The following is a 15,059-nucleotide window of genomic DNA, read 5'->3' on the forward strand; positions in this document are numbered from 1 at the left end:
CAGGGAACCATCCCAAAGACCCATCCTGGCTCTCCTCAAACTGTGACCGACACCGATGACCCACCTGTCTTACTCTCCTCTACATAGCACCCAGGGAACCACCCCAAAGACCCATCCAGGCTCTCCCTAAACTGTAACCCATCCCGATGACCCACCTGTATTACTCTCCTCTACATAGCACCCAGGGAACCATCCCAAAGACCCATCCTGGCTCTCCTCAAACTGTGACCGACACCGATGACCCACCTGTCTTACTCTCCTCTACATAGCACCCAGGGAACCACCCCAAAGACCCATCCAGGCTCTCCCCAAACTGTGACCCATCCCGATGACCCACCTGTATTACTCTCCTCTACATAGCACCCAGGGTACCACCCCAAAGACCCATCCAGGCTCTCCCCAAACTGTGACCCATCCCGATGACCCACCTGTATTACTCTCCTCTACATAGCACCCAGGGAACCATCCCAAAGACCCATCCTGGCTCTCCTCAAACTGTGACCCACCAGGTTCTCCCCAAACTGTGACCCATCCTGATAACCCACCTGTATTACTCTCCTCTACATAGCACCCAGGGAACCATCCCAAAGACCCATCCTGGCTCTCCCAAATTTGTGACCCACCCTGATAACCCACCTTTCTTACTCTCCTCCACATAACACCCATGGAACCACCCCAAAGACCCATCCTGGCTCTCCCAAATTTGTGACCCACCGTGATGACCCACCTTTCTTAGTCTCCTCCACATAGCACCCAGGGAACCAGCCCGATCTCTCCCCACTCTGTGACACACCCCGCCACCATCCGTTGTCAGCCATCTCAGTGACCTTCACCAGCTCCTTCTCCGCGATGGTCATCTGACCTTCCAGTTGCGCAGTGAAGCCATATATAACCCGATACACTCGGTCTCCTAATTCAGGAAAAAGAGGAGTTAATCTCTATCTATATAACATTCCATGTGTTCAGGGTTCAAACTCCTTTACAAAATTCACAGCCATGAATGCCAAACAAGAAAAGTACACTGACAATATAAAAAAGAGTAATAATTCAAGAGATGTATCATTCCAATCATGTGTACCTGGAAGATGCCTTTAAAGTCGTGAATCAAAATTTTGTGGATGGCAGATTTCCTCTGGTTCAATATCACGAGATAAACATACTTTGTTTTCAATTTAGAGCCAGGTTACCTTAGATATAAGTGCACTAAATTGAATTTGGACCAAGGACACAGTATGATAACTCACCAGGCTTAAATCCAGGGACAATCTCCGTGGGCGTCTCTATGGCGGAGGGTGTCTGGGGTACCAAGGATATCTCCGCCCGTGTGTTCACCCAGAGGTCTGGATTCTGGGCTGCAGTTTGCTGGAAACAAATACAACCAACTAAACCTGCTTAGTGTGTATAAACTGCATGGATTCAACTGAACACTGTTGTCCACTCGTTTTCAAATCCCAAAGATGAACACACATCCTTCCTTCTGGGGATTTGTCTTTGACTTGTCTAGCCCATGTGTCTATGACAACTGAATGTTCAGCCCAAAAGACAACTGCCAAATCTCCAATTGTTTAGGTGAGACTTTTAAAACACATTACTTTATCGTATCCGCTTTCCAGTTAAACTGCAAGACAATAGGTTACAACACAATACACTCGGTTACAGTAGGTCAAAGGATTAGACATGCTCAACTGATACTGCACACATACCAAAGTATTCACATAATGACTGGGAGAACAAAAATCATCTGAAATGTCTTTGTATTGGTTATTTTTCACCCATACCGACCAATATGTTTCACCCAAATATTGGTTAACCCAGAAAAAAAAGTCTGGCCTCAACATTAACATGATTACCTAGAATGAGTTAGTGTGGTTACCACGGTTACACCGCTTTAGCAACTTTACAGCAGTACCAGTAAAGGGGACACCAAAAACTGGATCAACATATTAAACATGTGGGGAATGGAACCAGGGTCTTTGGCCTGATGAGTGAGCACTTTAACCATTGGCCTACCTCACTTCCTGAATAGAGTTAGAACGTTATAGCTTCATATTCCCCCCTTCCTACTATATTCAAAATATTAGTCATATTGCGCAATGTGGGAGGCAAGCTGACAGAGACAGATGTTAACTACTTTGGTAAAGCCAGTAAGGCTGGTACACATGAACCAAGGATCATATTCAGAGCAAATCCTGGATTACAACCAACTATCAGCACATCCGCAACAACACTAAAAAGTCAATTCTTACAAATATATAAATAAAATAATAACACCACAGACTTCTAAATTAATCATTATCCCAAGAAACTGCTGACAACTATATGATTTTGTTGTTATTTATTTGACGCCGCACTCAGCAATATTCCAGCTATATGACGGCGGTCTGTAAATAATCGAGTCTGGACCAGACAATCCAGTGATTGACATCATGAGCATTGATCCACGCAAATGGGATATGATGACATGCATCAACCAAGTCAACGAGCCTGACCACCAAATCCCATTAAACACTTCTTACGACAAGCATAGTCGCATGGGTTGCCCAAGACCTATTCTACCCTGGATCTACACAGCTGACAACAACATGAAATCAGTGACATCCTCCACCACGATAATTCAACCCAAGCTCCATCTATCAATGACTGATTCTGAAATGGAAAGCACACACACACACACACACACACACACACACACACACACACACACACACACACACACACACACACACACACACACACACACACACACACACACACACACAAAAAAAAGCCAAACGGTGTTAAAAACATATCCCAGAGCAATATTTAAAAAGAAACAAAGAAGCCTTGGCACATACAGACAGCAGATAATGACTGACATGCTGGGGCACTTTATTCAAACATAAATTGTTTAAATGTCCCAACACAATTTATTTACATGATGCTAAGTAGACCCATTCACCTTATAGCCTTTCTTTAGGTCCGCCAATTTCAGAAGGTGAAGAATCTAACACAGAATTATTATTTCTGTCTGGTGCCATTGGTTGCCATGGAAACTTTACCATTTTTTAACTGATCCCAAGTTTACCTTTTTCGCACTCTTCCTGCGTCGGATGCAGGTAACCAAGACGATAGCCAAGATAAGCAGGACCACTACACAGACAGGTACGAGGATGATGAGAATGGTTTCCCTCGGCATCCCTGCAAGCAGAAGTAGCATGGTGTTTACTTGTGTGCCAGCTCAGTGTCAGGTCCGTCATCATGTCAACTTGAACACTCGACTACTCGTTCATCATACTCGAGTGTGTGGGAAGGATACTTAGCTCTACTCCAACCCATCACAACAAAGGACACCAAGAATAGGCTTCACAGATTGTAACACACTATTTAGAACTACAATCATTAAGCTGAAGTTTTGCACAAAATGTCCTGAAAATCCTGTATGTCTTTAATCAGTGGCTGACAAAATTATTCTGTGTCTGACAGTCTGCTATGTCCCTGCGGCCTGTGGTAAGTGAGCGGGTAATGTTTTATGCTGAAGCCTGCTATTGCTGCCTGTAGTGAGTCAATGATGTTTTATGCTGAAGTCTGCTATTGCTGCCTGTAGTGAGTGACTCAATGATATTTTATGCTGAAGTCTGCCATTGCTGCCTGTAGTGAGTCAATGATGTTTTATGCTGAAGTCTGCTATTGCTGCCTGTAGTGAGTGACTCAATGATGTTTTATGCTGAAGTCTGCTATTGCAGCCTGTGGTGAGTGGGTGATGTTTTATGCTGAAGTCTGCTATTGTTGCCTGTAGTGAGTGAGTGGGTGATTTTTTTTATGCTGAAGTCTGCTATTGCTGCCTGTAGTGAGTGAGTGGGTGATATTTTATGCTGAAGTCTGCTATTGCTGCCTGTAGTGAGTCAATGATGTTTTATGCTGAAGTCTGCTATTGCTGCCTGTAGTGAGTGACTCAATGATGTTTTATGCTGAAGTCTGCTATTGCAGCCTGTAGTGAGTCAATGATGTTTTATGCTGAAGTCTGCTATTGCTGCCTGTAGTGAGTGAGTGGGTGATATTTTATGCTGAAGTCTGCTATTGCTGCCTGTAGTGAGTCAATGATGTTTTATGCTGAAGTCTGTCACTGCTGCCTATTGTGAGTGAGTCAATGATGTTTTATGCTGAAGTCTGTCACTGCTGCCTATTGTGAGTGAGTCAATGATGTTTTATGTTGAAGTCTGCTATGTCACAGCTGCCTGTGGTGAGTGAGTGAGTTAGTGAGTGAATGAATGAATCAGCAATTGTTGTTAGCTGAGTGCTGAAGTCTGCTCTATCACAGGCACCTGTATAAAATTGATTCAGGACAAATCAACAAATTATTTGGAAGGGTAGGCAATGCTCTAAACTTTGAGGTCCTCACACAACCAGCCTGGTCCCACAGGGCACTTGGTGATAGTTCATCTCCCCAAGTGTCCTCCATCAAAGCACCTCGCCCACTCAGAGACTTATCATGGGATAACATTTATACTAAGTTATCCTATAATAATTAGACCTACATCAAGTGCTTTTATGAGTTATCATGGTGTAATATTTATACATCATTTCATATAATTATTACTTGCTAAACTATAATTATATGAAATGATGTATAAATATTACACCATGATAACTCATAAAAGCACTTGATGTAGGTCTAATTATTATAGGATAACTTAGTATAAATGTTATAGCATGTCTAGAAGACGCGCTCCCATTACCTTAGGCTAGCAACCATCTAAAAAAGCTTTAACTGAAACTACTGATATTTTATATATGCATTTTACCTAATGATAATTATTACTTGCTAAACTATAATTATATGAAATGATGTATAAATATTACACCATGATAACTCATAAAAGCACTTGATGTAGGTCTAATTATTATAGGATAACTTAGTATAAATGTTATCCCATGATAGACTACTGAGATCGGCCCATTGAAGTAGTCTGTCTCGTCATCAAAAGGGCACATGTGACCTGCTGAGTCTTCATCAAGAGACAGACATATATATGTGACACACTTTCATCACTACTCGTATAGATCGGGGTTAGAATAGGTCTTCAGCAACCCATGCTTGTCGTAAGAAGCAACTATGCTTGTCGTAAGAGGCGACTAATGGGATCGGGTGGTCAGGCTCGCTGACTTGGTTGATGTATGTCATCTTATCCCAGTTGGAATGGATCGATGCTCATGATATCAATCACTTGATTGTCTGGTCCAGATTGGATTATATACAGACCGCTGTCATTTAGCTGGAATATTGAGGAATGTGGCATTAAACAACAAACAAACTTTCATAACACACACTAGTCATGTGATCAACCAATCATGTTACTTGTGAAAAGTTCGCAAAATGTCTGCTTGTAGCTGTTTGAGAAATAATTTGTGAATGTCTGTTAATGTGTCATCTTTGTTTTATGTATATTTAGAGGTGATAAATAATGTTTATTTGTTTGTTTGTGTCCACTTGAGTCTGGACCAGACAATCCAGAGACTGATATCATGAGCATCAATCCACGCAATCGGAATATAGTGTCATGCAATCAACCAGGTCACTGATTCTGTCCACCGATCCATTAAGACACCTCTAATGACAAGCATTGGTTGCTGGGTGCCTATATTCTTACCCGGAATACCCAACAGATAAAGAATATTATGATGGCATATTATCAGAAATGTTTAAGTAATTCTATATTCTATTATTCAATAGGTTGTAGACTGAACCTTAGCCAAATAGTTGATAACAGCACCATAGTGAAATAGTTGATAACAGCACCATAGTGAAATAGTTGGTAACAGCACCATCGTGAAATAGCTGATAACAGCACCATAGCCAAATAGTTGATAACAGCAATAACAGCATCATAGCCAAATAGTTGATAACAGCACCATCATAAGTCAAACAGTTGATAACAGCACCATAGTGAAATAGTTGATAACAGCACCATGGCCAAAAAGTTGATAACAGCAGCACAGCCAAACAGTTGATAACAGCACCATGGCCAAATAGTTAACAGCACCATAGTCAAATAGTTGATAACAGCACCACAGCCAAATAGTTGATAACAGCACCATGGCCAAATAATTAACAGCACCATAGTCAAATAGTTCATAACAGCACCATAGCCAAATAGTTGACAACAGCAATAACAGCACCATAGTCAAATAGTTCATAACAGCACCATGGCCAAATAGTTGTAGGATAGTTGATTAGTGTTAAACAGCCCCACAGTTAACTGCTTGTAAACAGCAACAGAGTCAATTACTTGTAAACAGTCTCACAGTTAATAGCTTGTAAACAGACTCAGGTCAACATGGTCAATAGGTCCTTAACAGTTGGAGTTAAATTCAATTAGTTGTTACCAGCATCAGTACTGGTAAAGAGTACTAAGACATTAGCTTTAACACTAGTTTACACTTCTGCTTGGGCATGTTGGGAAGGGCTAAATGATAAAGAAGAATTTAGAAGCTCAATAATATTGCATTGTGGTGAACGAGCATTGTTCAGGTCAGTCAGTTTAGATGGTAACATAAAACTTGTAATCTGTTAACATGCTTACTCCTTTAGGGCAATATGGCCATGTTTCTGTCCAAAAATGGTCGTGCTGCAGCATCCAGAGACGAACTATAGTGCATTCGATTAATTATTGTTTAGTTGTAATTTTCTAATTACCATATTTGACATAATAAGCACCCAGGGCGTTCTCAAAATTAGAAATATGGGGCTCTTATTAGAATATTATTTTGGTGAAAAACAACAGAGTTGAAAGATCGTAAATTTCATGGTTTATGCTGACAGCCTGAAATGTTTATATACGACAGATATATTTTCCAGAATTTAATTTCCCATAATAAAGGATGCAAGTAACACACTTATTATACACGAATAAATAAGTAGTGTGTACATTGATCAATCGGAAGGGGTGCTAATTGGGATTGTTCTCTAGCCAATATATTAGCAAATATCTCCGTGGGCGTTTATTAGAGCGGGGCGCTAATTATGTCGAATACGGTAAACATACATAGCTGTCCGGCAAAGAATAATATTTTCAACTATTTTTAATATAATTCTGATTGTAGTTTTCGGCTCCGTACACTGAAGAAAATACACAGAAGTAGAGGTGCCTGCCCTATTTATGCCCCATCAGTAATATCTGGATCAAACAGGAGATTGACATAACCGTTATTTGTAGGAGTACCAGAATACTTTTCACTTTCTCGCTCAACTGTTACTTGATAGAAATCGGAAACTGCTGTACATGTTTAACATTAATTATGAGCTCTACACAGTGTACTTCAAGACAGGATGTCGTGTAATTCTACAAGCAACTTACATGCTAAACTTCAATTACACAGTTTTTAAAAAATTAGATTTTTATACTTTTTCCGTAACTGATAACTTTATCATCATAATGCTGTGATTTATAAACTAAAATTATAACATAATATATACAGTGAAATCACAATGGAAGGCAACTCTGCAAAAGCGAAATCAAAATATGAATCTGTGAGTGAGTGAGCTGGGTTTGACTCCGATTGGGACAGTAATCCATGGCATCTCAGTTTAATGCGGCAGGAAAGCCTGAAGTGAAACAGATCTCCGACATTTACCACTTTGGTGAAACCCATGAGCATGGGTATGTTGCTGACAAACCTAGAAACATAATCAGGGGGAACTATGGACCTATAGTCAGAGAATAATATCAGTATATCATGTCACAGGCTGTTGGCCAGAACCATGTTTTGTTACGAAAGTCCACCTGCTTCCAATGCCGAGTACTTCCTCTTAGGATTCTCATGATTGCACATGATAACAAGCACATTTAACTGTTATTACCCATGACCCTTTACCCTTGTACAGGCCAGACTGAGACGAGACCTTTGATTTCACATGAACACTGTTCCACTTTGAATTGCACTACAAGCATGTAGCATTAAATTAGATAAAACGACAAAAATATATTATGAGTGTTTTCGAGCCAATTTCTAGGTAATTGATCTATTTGGAAATTTGTCAGGAGCTGAGGGTCGGCTGCTATTTTTGTTTGCATGGTTGTCATTTTTTCCACATAAGCATTGGCTGGGTTAACCAGTGCCAGTTAATGTAGTGATTAAGTGAGTAAGTTGGATTTAACACTTATCGATCAGTATTTCAGTTCTATTAGAGTGATTAAACTTAATGTAGGAGGAAACTTAGACGTATGTCAGTCCTAGACTCGATCACATTAGACGGCCCAATAGATGTGTGTCTTTGTTGTGTTCACAGACCGCACAGGTGAGGTGAGGTGAGGTGGGGTCCAATCAACCAAGCAATTGCCCATCAAAATATGGAAGTGAGTTTGACCCTCTTTCAAGTTCTCAGCTGTTCTATTGTATTACTAAAGTTTACTCCCTACTTACCATTCAGAGGTTGAGTGAGGTGAGGTGAAATGGGGCTTATGGGTCACATGGGGTCACATTCATGATTATTGTACTTATATATAGCGACATGCATGGGTGTGTGTCTGCATGCGTGCGTACATTACTGGTACATACTGGTACTAGTCTGGACTAGTCCGGTTTGATAGTGCTAGCCCACTGAGATACCATGCCGCAGACCTCACTCAGGCACAGCATACTGACTCCGAGCCAACCAGTCCTTGTTTTAGTCCCTTAATGCTGAGTGTCAGGCAGGGTAACAACAAGTACCATCTTTCATTTTTTTGGGCATGACACAAACAGTGAGTGCACCACTGACCTTCACTTCTCTGGGAAGTTGTAGACTATGTTGGTTTCACTTAAATGCTTAAACATGTTAAACAGAAGAGGTTTTTATGTTAGACCAGGTTAAGATACTTCAGTTGTGAAAAATCATGTTTGCACTTTGCAAAGTTACTGCAACATGTTTCAATAACATATTGTTTTTCCCAAAAAGTAATAATAGCTAGTGTTTAAGAGTTATCACTCCATGGTCTGGTGTTGATTCACTGTCCCAGTCTCACCATCGTAATACATGTAATAAGTGCCACATGTGAGACTGTAGCATTGTCTGGGAGTAATAAGTGCCACGTGTGAGACTGTAACATTGTCTGGGAGTAATAAGTGCCATGTGTGAGACTGTAGCATTGTCTGGGAGTAATATGTGCCACATGTGAGACTGTAACATTGTCTGGGAGTAATAAGTGCCACGTGTGAGACTGTAACATTGTCTGGGGGTAATAAGTGCCACATGTGAGACTGTAACATTGTCTGGGAGTAATAAGTGCCATGTGTGAGACTGTAGCATTGTCTGGGAGTAATATGTGCCACATGTGAGACTGTAACATTGTCTGGGAGTAATAAGTGCCACGTGTGAGACTGTAACATTGTCTGGGAGTAATAAGTGCCACATGTGAGACTGTAACATTGTCTGGGAGTAATAAGTGCCACTTGTGAGACGGTAACATTGTCCGGGAGTAATAAGTGCCACGTGTGAGACTGTAACATTGTCTGGGTGTAATATGTGCCTCGTGAAAGACTGTAACATTGTCTGGAAGTAATAAGTGCCACGTGTGAGACTGTAACATTGTCTGGGAGTAATAAGTGCCACGTGTGAGACTGTAACATTGTTCTGGGAGTAATAAGTGCCATGTGTGAGACTGTAACATTGTTCTGGGAGTAATAAGTGCCACTTGTGAGACTGTAACATTGTCTGGGAGTAATAAGTGCCACGTGTGAGACTGTAACATTGTCTGGGAGTAATAAGTGCCACGTGTGAGACTGTAACATTGTCTGGGAGTAATATGTGTAGTACATAACTGCTGGATGCATGTATAATCCCAAACTGGCTTACACCAGAGATGATACTTGGGTGAGGTCAAGTGATTGAAATTGCATCACAATGCTTTGCAGACCATTGTGACATCAACGGTTACAATGACATCACAATCAAATGACATCCCCAATGTCTCTGCTACTGAAGCTGGTTAGCTGCACTTTTTACACTAAAGACACAGGGTATTAATGTTAACAAACTGAAAAAGTTGGATGAATGATGTTGGATGATGAATAGAATCTCACCCAAGTGTCTTTTGATATCAAATATATCATCACTCTATAATTCATGTAGCTATACTTGATATGTAAAGACTCTTGGGTGAGATTCTGCATATCTTCATAGTCAAGCATTTTCATGCATTTTGATTGCCCGAGTAAGCAAAATGGTTATTGTATATTCAACCATTTCGGTAAAAACATATGACCATACCGATCAGAAAAGAGGTGTTTTCAGAAAAAGTATCAATTTTAAAAAGCAAATATTTAAGTTTTAATGATTATCATCAGGAACGGAGGAATCTAAGATATCTGACATCTGGGTAGATGATCCTCATAGTTGTAAGAACTTGTACAGACTTATTACAAGAGCATGACAACAAAGCAGTATAGTGAGTGAGTGAGTTAAGTTTAAAGTATTTCAGTTATCATAAAACAGTGTTTCACCTTGATGTGGGATGCCACTTTGGTGAAACCCAAGAGCACAGGTATGGTGCTTACAAATCTAGAAACACAATAGGGACAAATTGGGATTTAAACTCATGATCATAGGTTCCTGGCAAGCTAAAGGGAGGCTACTCTGCTCAGTGAATTGTCAAAGAGATAATCATAGGAACAGAGAGGAAATTATTAAAACAAACCTGGGGGTGGTTCCCTAGCTCCAGTTTTGTTTTCGCCAGTATGTCCAGGAGTTGTCTCCCCTGTGAAAATCCCAGCACCAATGGAACTGGTGGCCATCACAGGTGATGCTGTTGCCATGTGTGACCATGTTGTTGTTTTCAAAACTTTCGTTGGCTGGGTTTTCACAGCATTATCTGAAGGCACATTAGTATATGTTTTTGGTGCGGAAGGCACTTGTAGAGGGGTGGACTTGGACGTTTGGATGGTGTTGCTGTTTGAATCGATGACATCCGCTGATGTTGATGCCATGATGGAGGTCGCAGACTGTTCGGAATACGATGGAATGGTGACATCTGTCTGTGACTGAGTTGCTGTGAAAGGGAGGCTGGGAGTAATGGATACACTTCTTGAAAACCCTGATGAGTATGCTGTGCTTGGGTTCAGAGGAGAAGAAGGAATCCAAGATGGTGGCATGCTTTGGGCAGTTGGAATCACATCTGCTAAGGGAGGAACAGCATTGCTATCCAAACCTGTCCTCGATATGTACAGACTCTCATCCTGTGAGGTTGATGATGTTGCTCTAATACTGATGTATGGAGACTGTAACTTTGATGCATTCTGGTCTGCAAATTGAGCCTGGGTCGACGCGACATCCGTAAAGGAAGTGGGACTGACATTTGTTAGTCCATCGCTTTGTGCTGGCACCTGGGATGAGGTCACAGGGGCCGATGGAGACAGATGGGCTGTCGGTGTGACCTCTGACCCTCTTGATCCAACAGATGTCATCTTGTGTAACTATTGCAGGATGCTCCCCTCATTTCCTGCAAGAATTAATTACAAGCTGTTATGATTCATAAACATTTCACTGTATCACTGCCATGCTTACTGCTTGAATAATGATGATGTATATATTTGGGAAAACTACAGTGTTATTAATTTTTAACTTGAGTGAGATTTTCATTAACTTGATTGGTTATTGTCTGAGTGAGTGAGTGAGTGAGTGAGTGAGTGAGTGAGTGAGTGAGTGAGTGAGTGAGTGAGTGAGTGATCGAGTGAGTGAGTGAGTGAGTGAGTGAGTGGGATTGGTGGGATGGGTGGGTGGGTGGGTCGTGAGTGAGTGATTGAGTGAGGGAGCAGCAAGCTTTTATGAATTGCTTTACCCACTAGGCTACCCTGAAAGTGAATTGAAGTTTTGACAGTTATATAATTTCTAGCAAATATTTTGATATCAATGCACTGAATTCAGCCTTCTTGTGTGAATACATGGTTTACTCATTATCCGGTACTTTGTCCATAATGCAGTTTTTAGTATTCAAAATGAAGATAGACATGTTTTCTCCAAAGTCGTCTTTTAAAACTATTGTCAGTTGGGTGAAAAAGGAAAGCATGAATGAAACAAGAAGTGCCAGCAACACTTCTCCTGTAGTCCTACCTTGAAGCTGCTTCTCACTCATGAAAGGCAGACACACTTGGTGGACAGACTGTTGTACAAATATTACTTATTTTTTGGAGTGAGAATTTTTTAAGTAATAAAAAAAAAACGCCTCTCAAACTAAAATGCATGAAAGTAATTTGACAGGAAACTTGCGCTTTATGAACAGGGAGTGAAAGCCTTATCAGTGAAATATTGCACTCTTAAAGTCTTGCCGGACACAAATGACTGATTAGTTGTGAATTTTGGTTACCATTCGTGTAAACTTTATTGAAAGTGTCGACCAAAAAAAGTAGTTGTAACATGTTTACTATTAGTATACCAAACACCCATAAAACATTTCAAAAAGGGGGTGGAAGGGCATGGGGGTTACCCCTACTGTATTCCCCTCTGAAACCATGTAAAACATGATGTGCACCATTTGCCTTCTTCTACAAAATACCATGAAACGGAATCTATAATAAACACGACCAACTATTATCATGCAAGGTAATTCTTGATGCTATAACTATAAATAGCTGAAATATATCTGTCAATGAAACGTACTGACCAATGACCACTACCTGGAAAATAAGAGTGAGAATCAGTACTATTGTATTCTTATCAAATTCATTTTTTTTGTATCAGGTTCTATGTTCTCAAGACATTTTTAAGACATGCATTTAATTACACAAATAATATAGTACATTGGTTCAGCAAGATTGGCTAGATCTGTGGGACAAATGTTAACATCACATTTGAAATCCTCCTTGGTTATCCCATGTCTTATGTCTCCAGGTTAGTAACAAACTTGACCCACTTGTTCTCAAAGCCCTTTATTCAAGTGAGTGAGTGAGTAAGTGAGTGAGTATGGTTTAAAACACTTTTAGCAATATTCCAGCAATATCACGGCGGGGGACACCAGGTGTGGGGTTCACACATTGTACCCATGTCGGGAATCGAACCTGGGTCTTCGGCGTGACGATCGAACGCATTAACCACTAAGCTACCTGACCACCCCTGAATATGGTTTAAAACACTTTTAGCGAACTTCAGCAATCCTCTAATTCTTCATTATTTCCATACTATTTAATTTACACAATGCATAAATCTATGGATCTACATTCCTAAATTCAGATAATTTACAAAAGTTAACTCACTTTAGAAATGACTCTAAAAACACATCACATACACAGCAATGGCTGCCCCACATAACAAGGATCCAATGGGTGTGCAATTATATGGCGCTAATTATCTGTTTCCCAAAATAATTTCCTTGCAACTAGAGCACTGGCTCCAAGGAATGGTGCTCACATCACACAGGAAATTAAACACACTTTTTGTGCATTAGCTCCCACTAACTTGAACATCTACAAAACATCCTCCATGCATCTGCTTCCCAGAGTTCCACATGCTGAGTGTGGCGGCAGCTAGCCAAATAAACCCCTTGTCAGTACTTGATAATTCATACTTATATCATTGGCAGGATTTGACAGATGCCTTATACGAGATGATCATTATCTTGATTGGATATTGTCTTCTGATCTGTATGAGTGGGTGGGTGAGTGGGTTTGAGTGAGTGAGTGAGTGAGTGAGTGAGTGATCCTTAAGGCCACTTTTAACAGTATTCTACTCATTTCAAGACATGTCAGCTTAATGTGGGAGGAAAGGCTGAAGAGATCTAGGTTTCAGATGTTTACCACTTTCATGAAACCAACGAGCACAGGCATGGTGCTGAAAAAACTATAAACATAATTGGAACAAACTGGGATTTGAACCCATAATCAAAGTGCCAAAGGGAGGCAACTCTGCACCGCAATTTCTGGAGCCTTAGATGACTGGGCCTGGCTGCCCCCTCTGGCCTTATGAAGATATGAACTGAGAGGAAATCAGCATGAAATCAGTTAGAGCTTGAGAAAGTGTCTTAGTCTTGCTACACTTATACCAGATCACACATATAACTCTCAATGCATAAATATTTAGTAAGCTTCTGCAAGGGGGAAGGGTGAGAGGTGACCGCTTCACCAGCCACATTCCCGCTCCCGCTCCCGTTAACTGACAAATCCAAACAACTGCCCCTGGCAGTTTGCTGATAACTTTAAAAAAAAGTTAAATAAAAACACAGTAAACTAAACCCTTCCTTCTATTCAGCTGCAACTGTCTTAAAAATAGAAATATGAGACTTTGTAGCTTCCCTATGAACATGTGTAACAGAAGCACAAGACTTGGCAACTTCCTTATGAATGTGTGTGAAAAAACATAAACCTTTAGGTAATTTGGGGGAGTGAATATCTCTGTAACTATGTGAGTGAGTGAGTGAGTGAGTGAGTGGGTGAGTGAGACAGGAGTGAGTGAGTGAGTGAGTAAGACAGAGGAGTGAGTGAGTGAGTAAGTGAGTGAGACAGAGGAGTGAGTGAGTGAGTGAGTGAGTAAGACAGAGGAGTGAGTGAGTGAGTAAGTGAGTGAGACAGAGGAGTGAGTGAGTGAGTAAGTGAGTGAGACAGAGGAGTGAGTGAGTGAGTGAGTGAGTGAGACAGGAGTGAGTGAGTGAGTGAGTAAGTGAGTGAGACAGAGGAGTGAGTGAGTGAGTGAGTGAGTAAGACAGAGGAGTGAGTGAGTGAGTAAGTGAGTGAGACAGAGGAGTGAGTGAGTGAGTAAGTGAGTGAGACAGAGGAGTGAGTGAGTGAGTTAGTGAGTGAGACAGGAGTGAGTGAGACAGAGGAGTGAGTGAGTGAGTGAGTGAGTGAGACAGAGGAGTGAGTGAGTGAGTGAGTGAGAGAGGAGTGAGTGAGTGAGTGAAAGAGAGAGAGGAGTGAGTGAGTGAGTGAGTGCTAAAGTACCCGTATCTCAAAAGCCAGCCCAGACTCATATACCCTATTTCAACGGTAACATGCCATACAAACAACACTAAAACCATCTAAATGTCAAAATGAGAGCAGACACTGTACCTTTTCTCTTCCATGTCAGCAACATGTGAAGTGTGAGTTATCTCCCCTTGTGTAGTACTTGATTACTC

At 40.9% G+C, this 15,059-nt stretch overlaps 1 protein-coding gene across 9 annotated transcripts in view; it reads right to left on the reverse strand.

The window, feature by feature from the left end:
• Window positions 1–15,059, reverse strand: part of LOC124148123 (nascent polypeptide-associated complex subunit alpha, muscle-specific form-like) — a 65,898-nt gene that overhangs the window by 12,251 nt on the left and 38,588 nt on the right. For all 9 annotated transcript variants that reach the window (XR_007218939.1, XR_007218938.1, XM_048387399.1 and 6 more), the window contains 4 exons: window positions 10,653–11,453; window positions 3,065–3,177; window positions 1,245–1,362; window positions 728–910 (listed from right to left, as the gene is read on the reverse strand). Coding sequence is in view for 7 of the 9 variants with exons in the window: in XM_048387399.1 (XP_048243356.1) it covers window positions 728–910; window positions 1,245–1,362; window positions 3,065–3,177; window positions 10,653–11,418 (1,180 nt within the window). In the remaining 2 variants the exon portion in view is untranslated. The remainder of the gene's footprint in view (window positions 1–727; window positions 911–1,244; window positions 1,363–3,064; window positions 3,178–10,652; window positions 11,454–15,059) is intronic.

Source organism: Haliotis rufescens, unplaced genomic scaffold, assembly GCF_023055435.1.
Source record: "Haliotis rufescens isolate VD_foot unplaced genomic scaffold, xgHalRufe1.0.p SCAF_7, whole genome shotgun sequence".
NCBI lineage: Eukaryota > Metazoa > Mollusca > Gastropoda > Lepetellida > Haliotidae > Haliotis > Haliotis rufescens.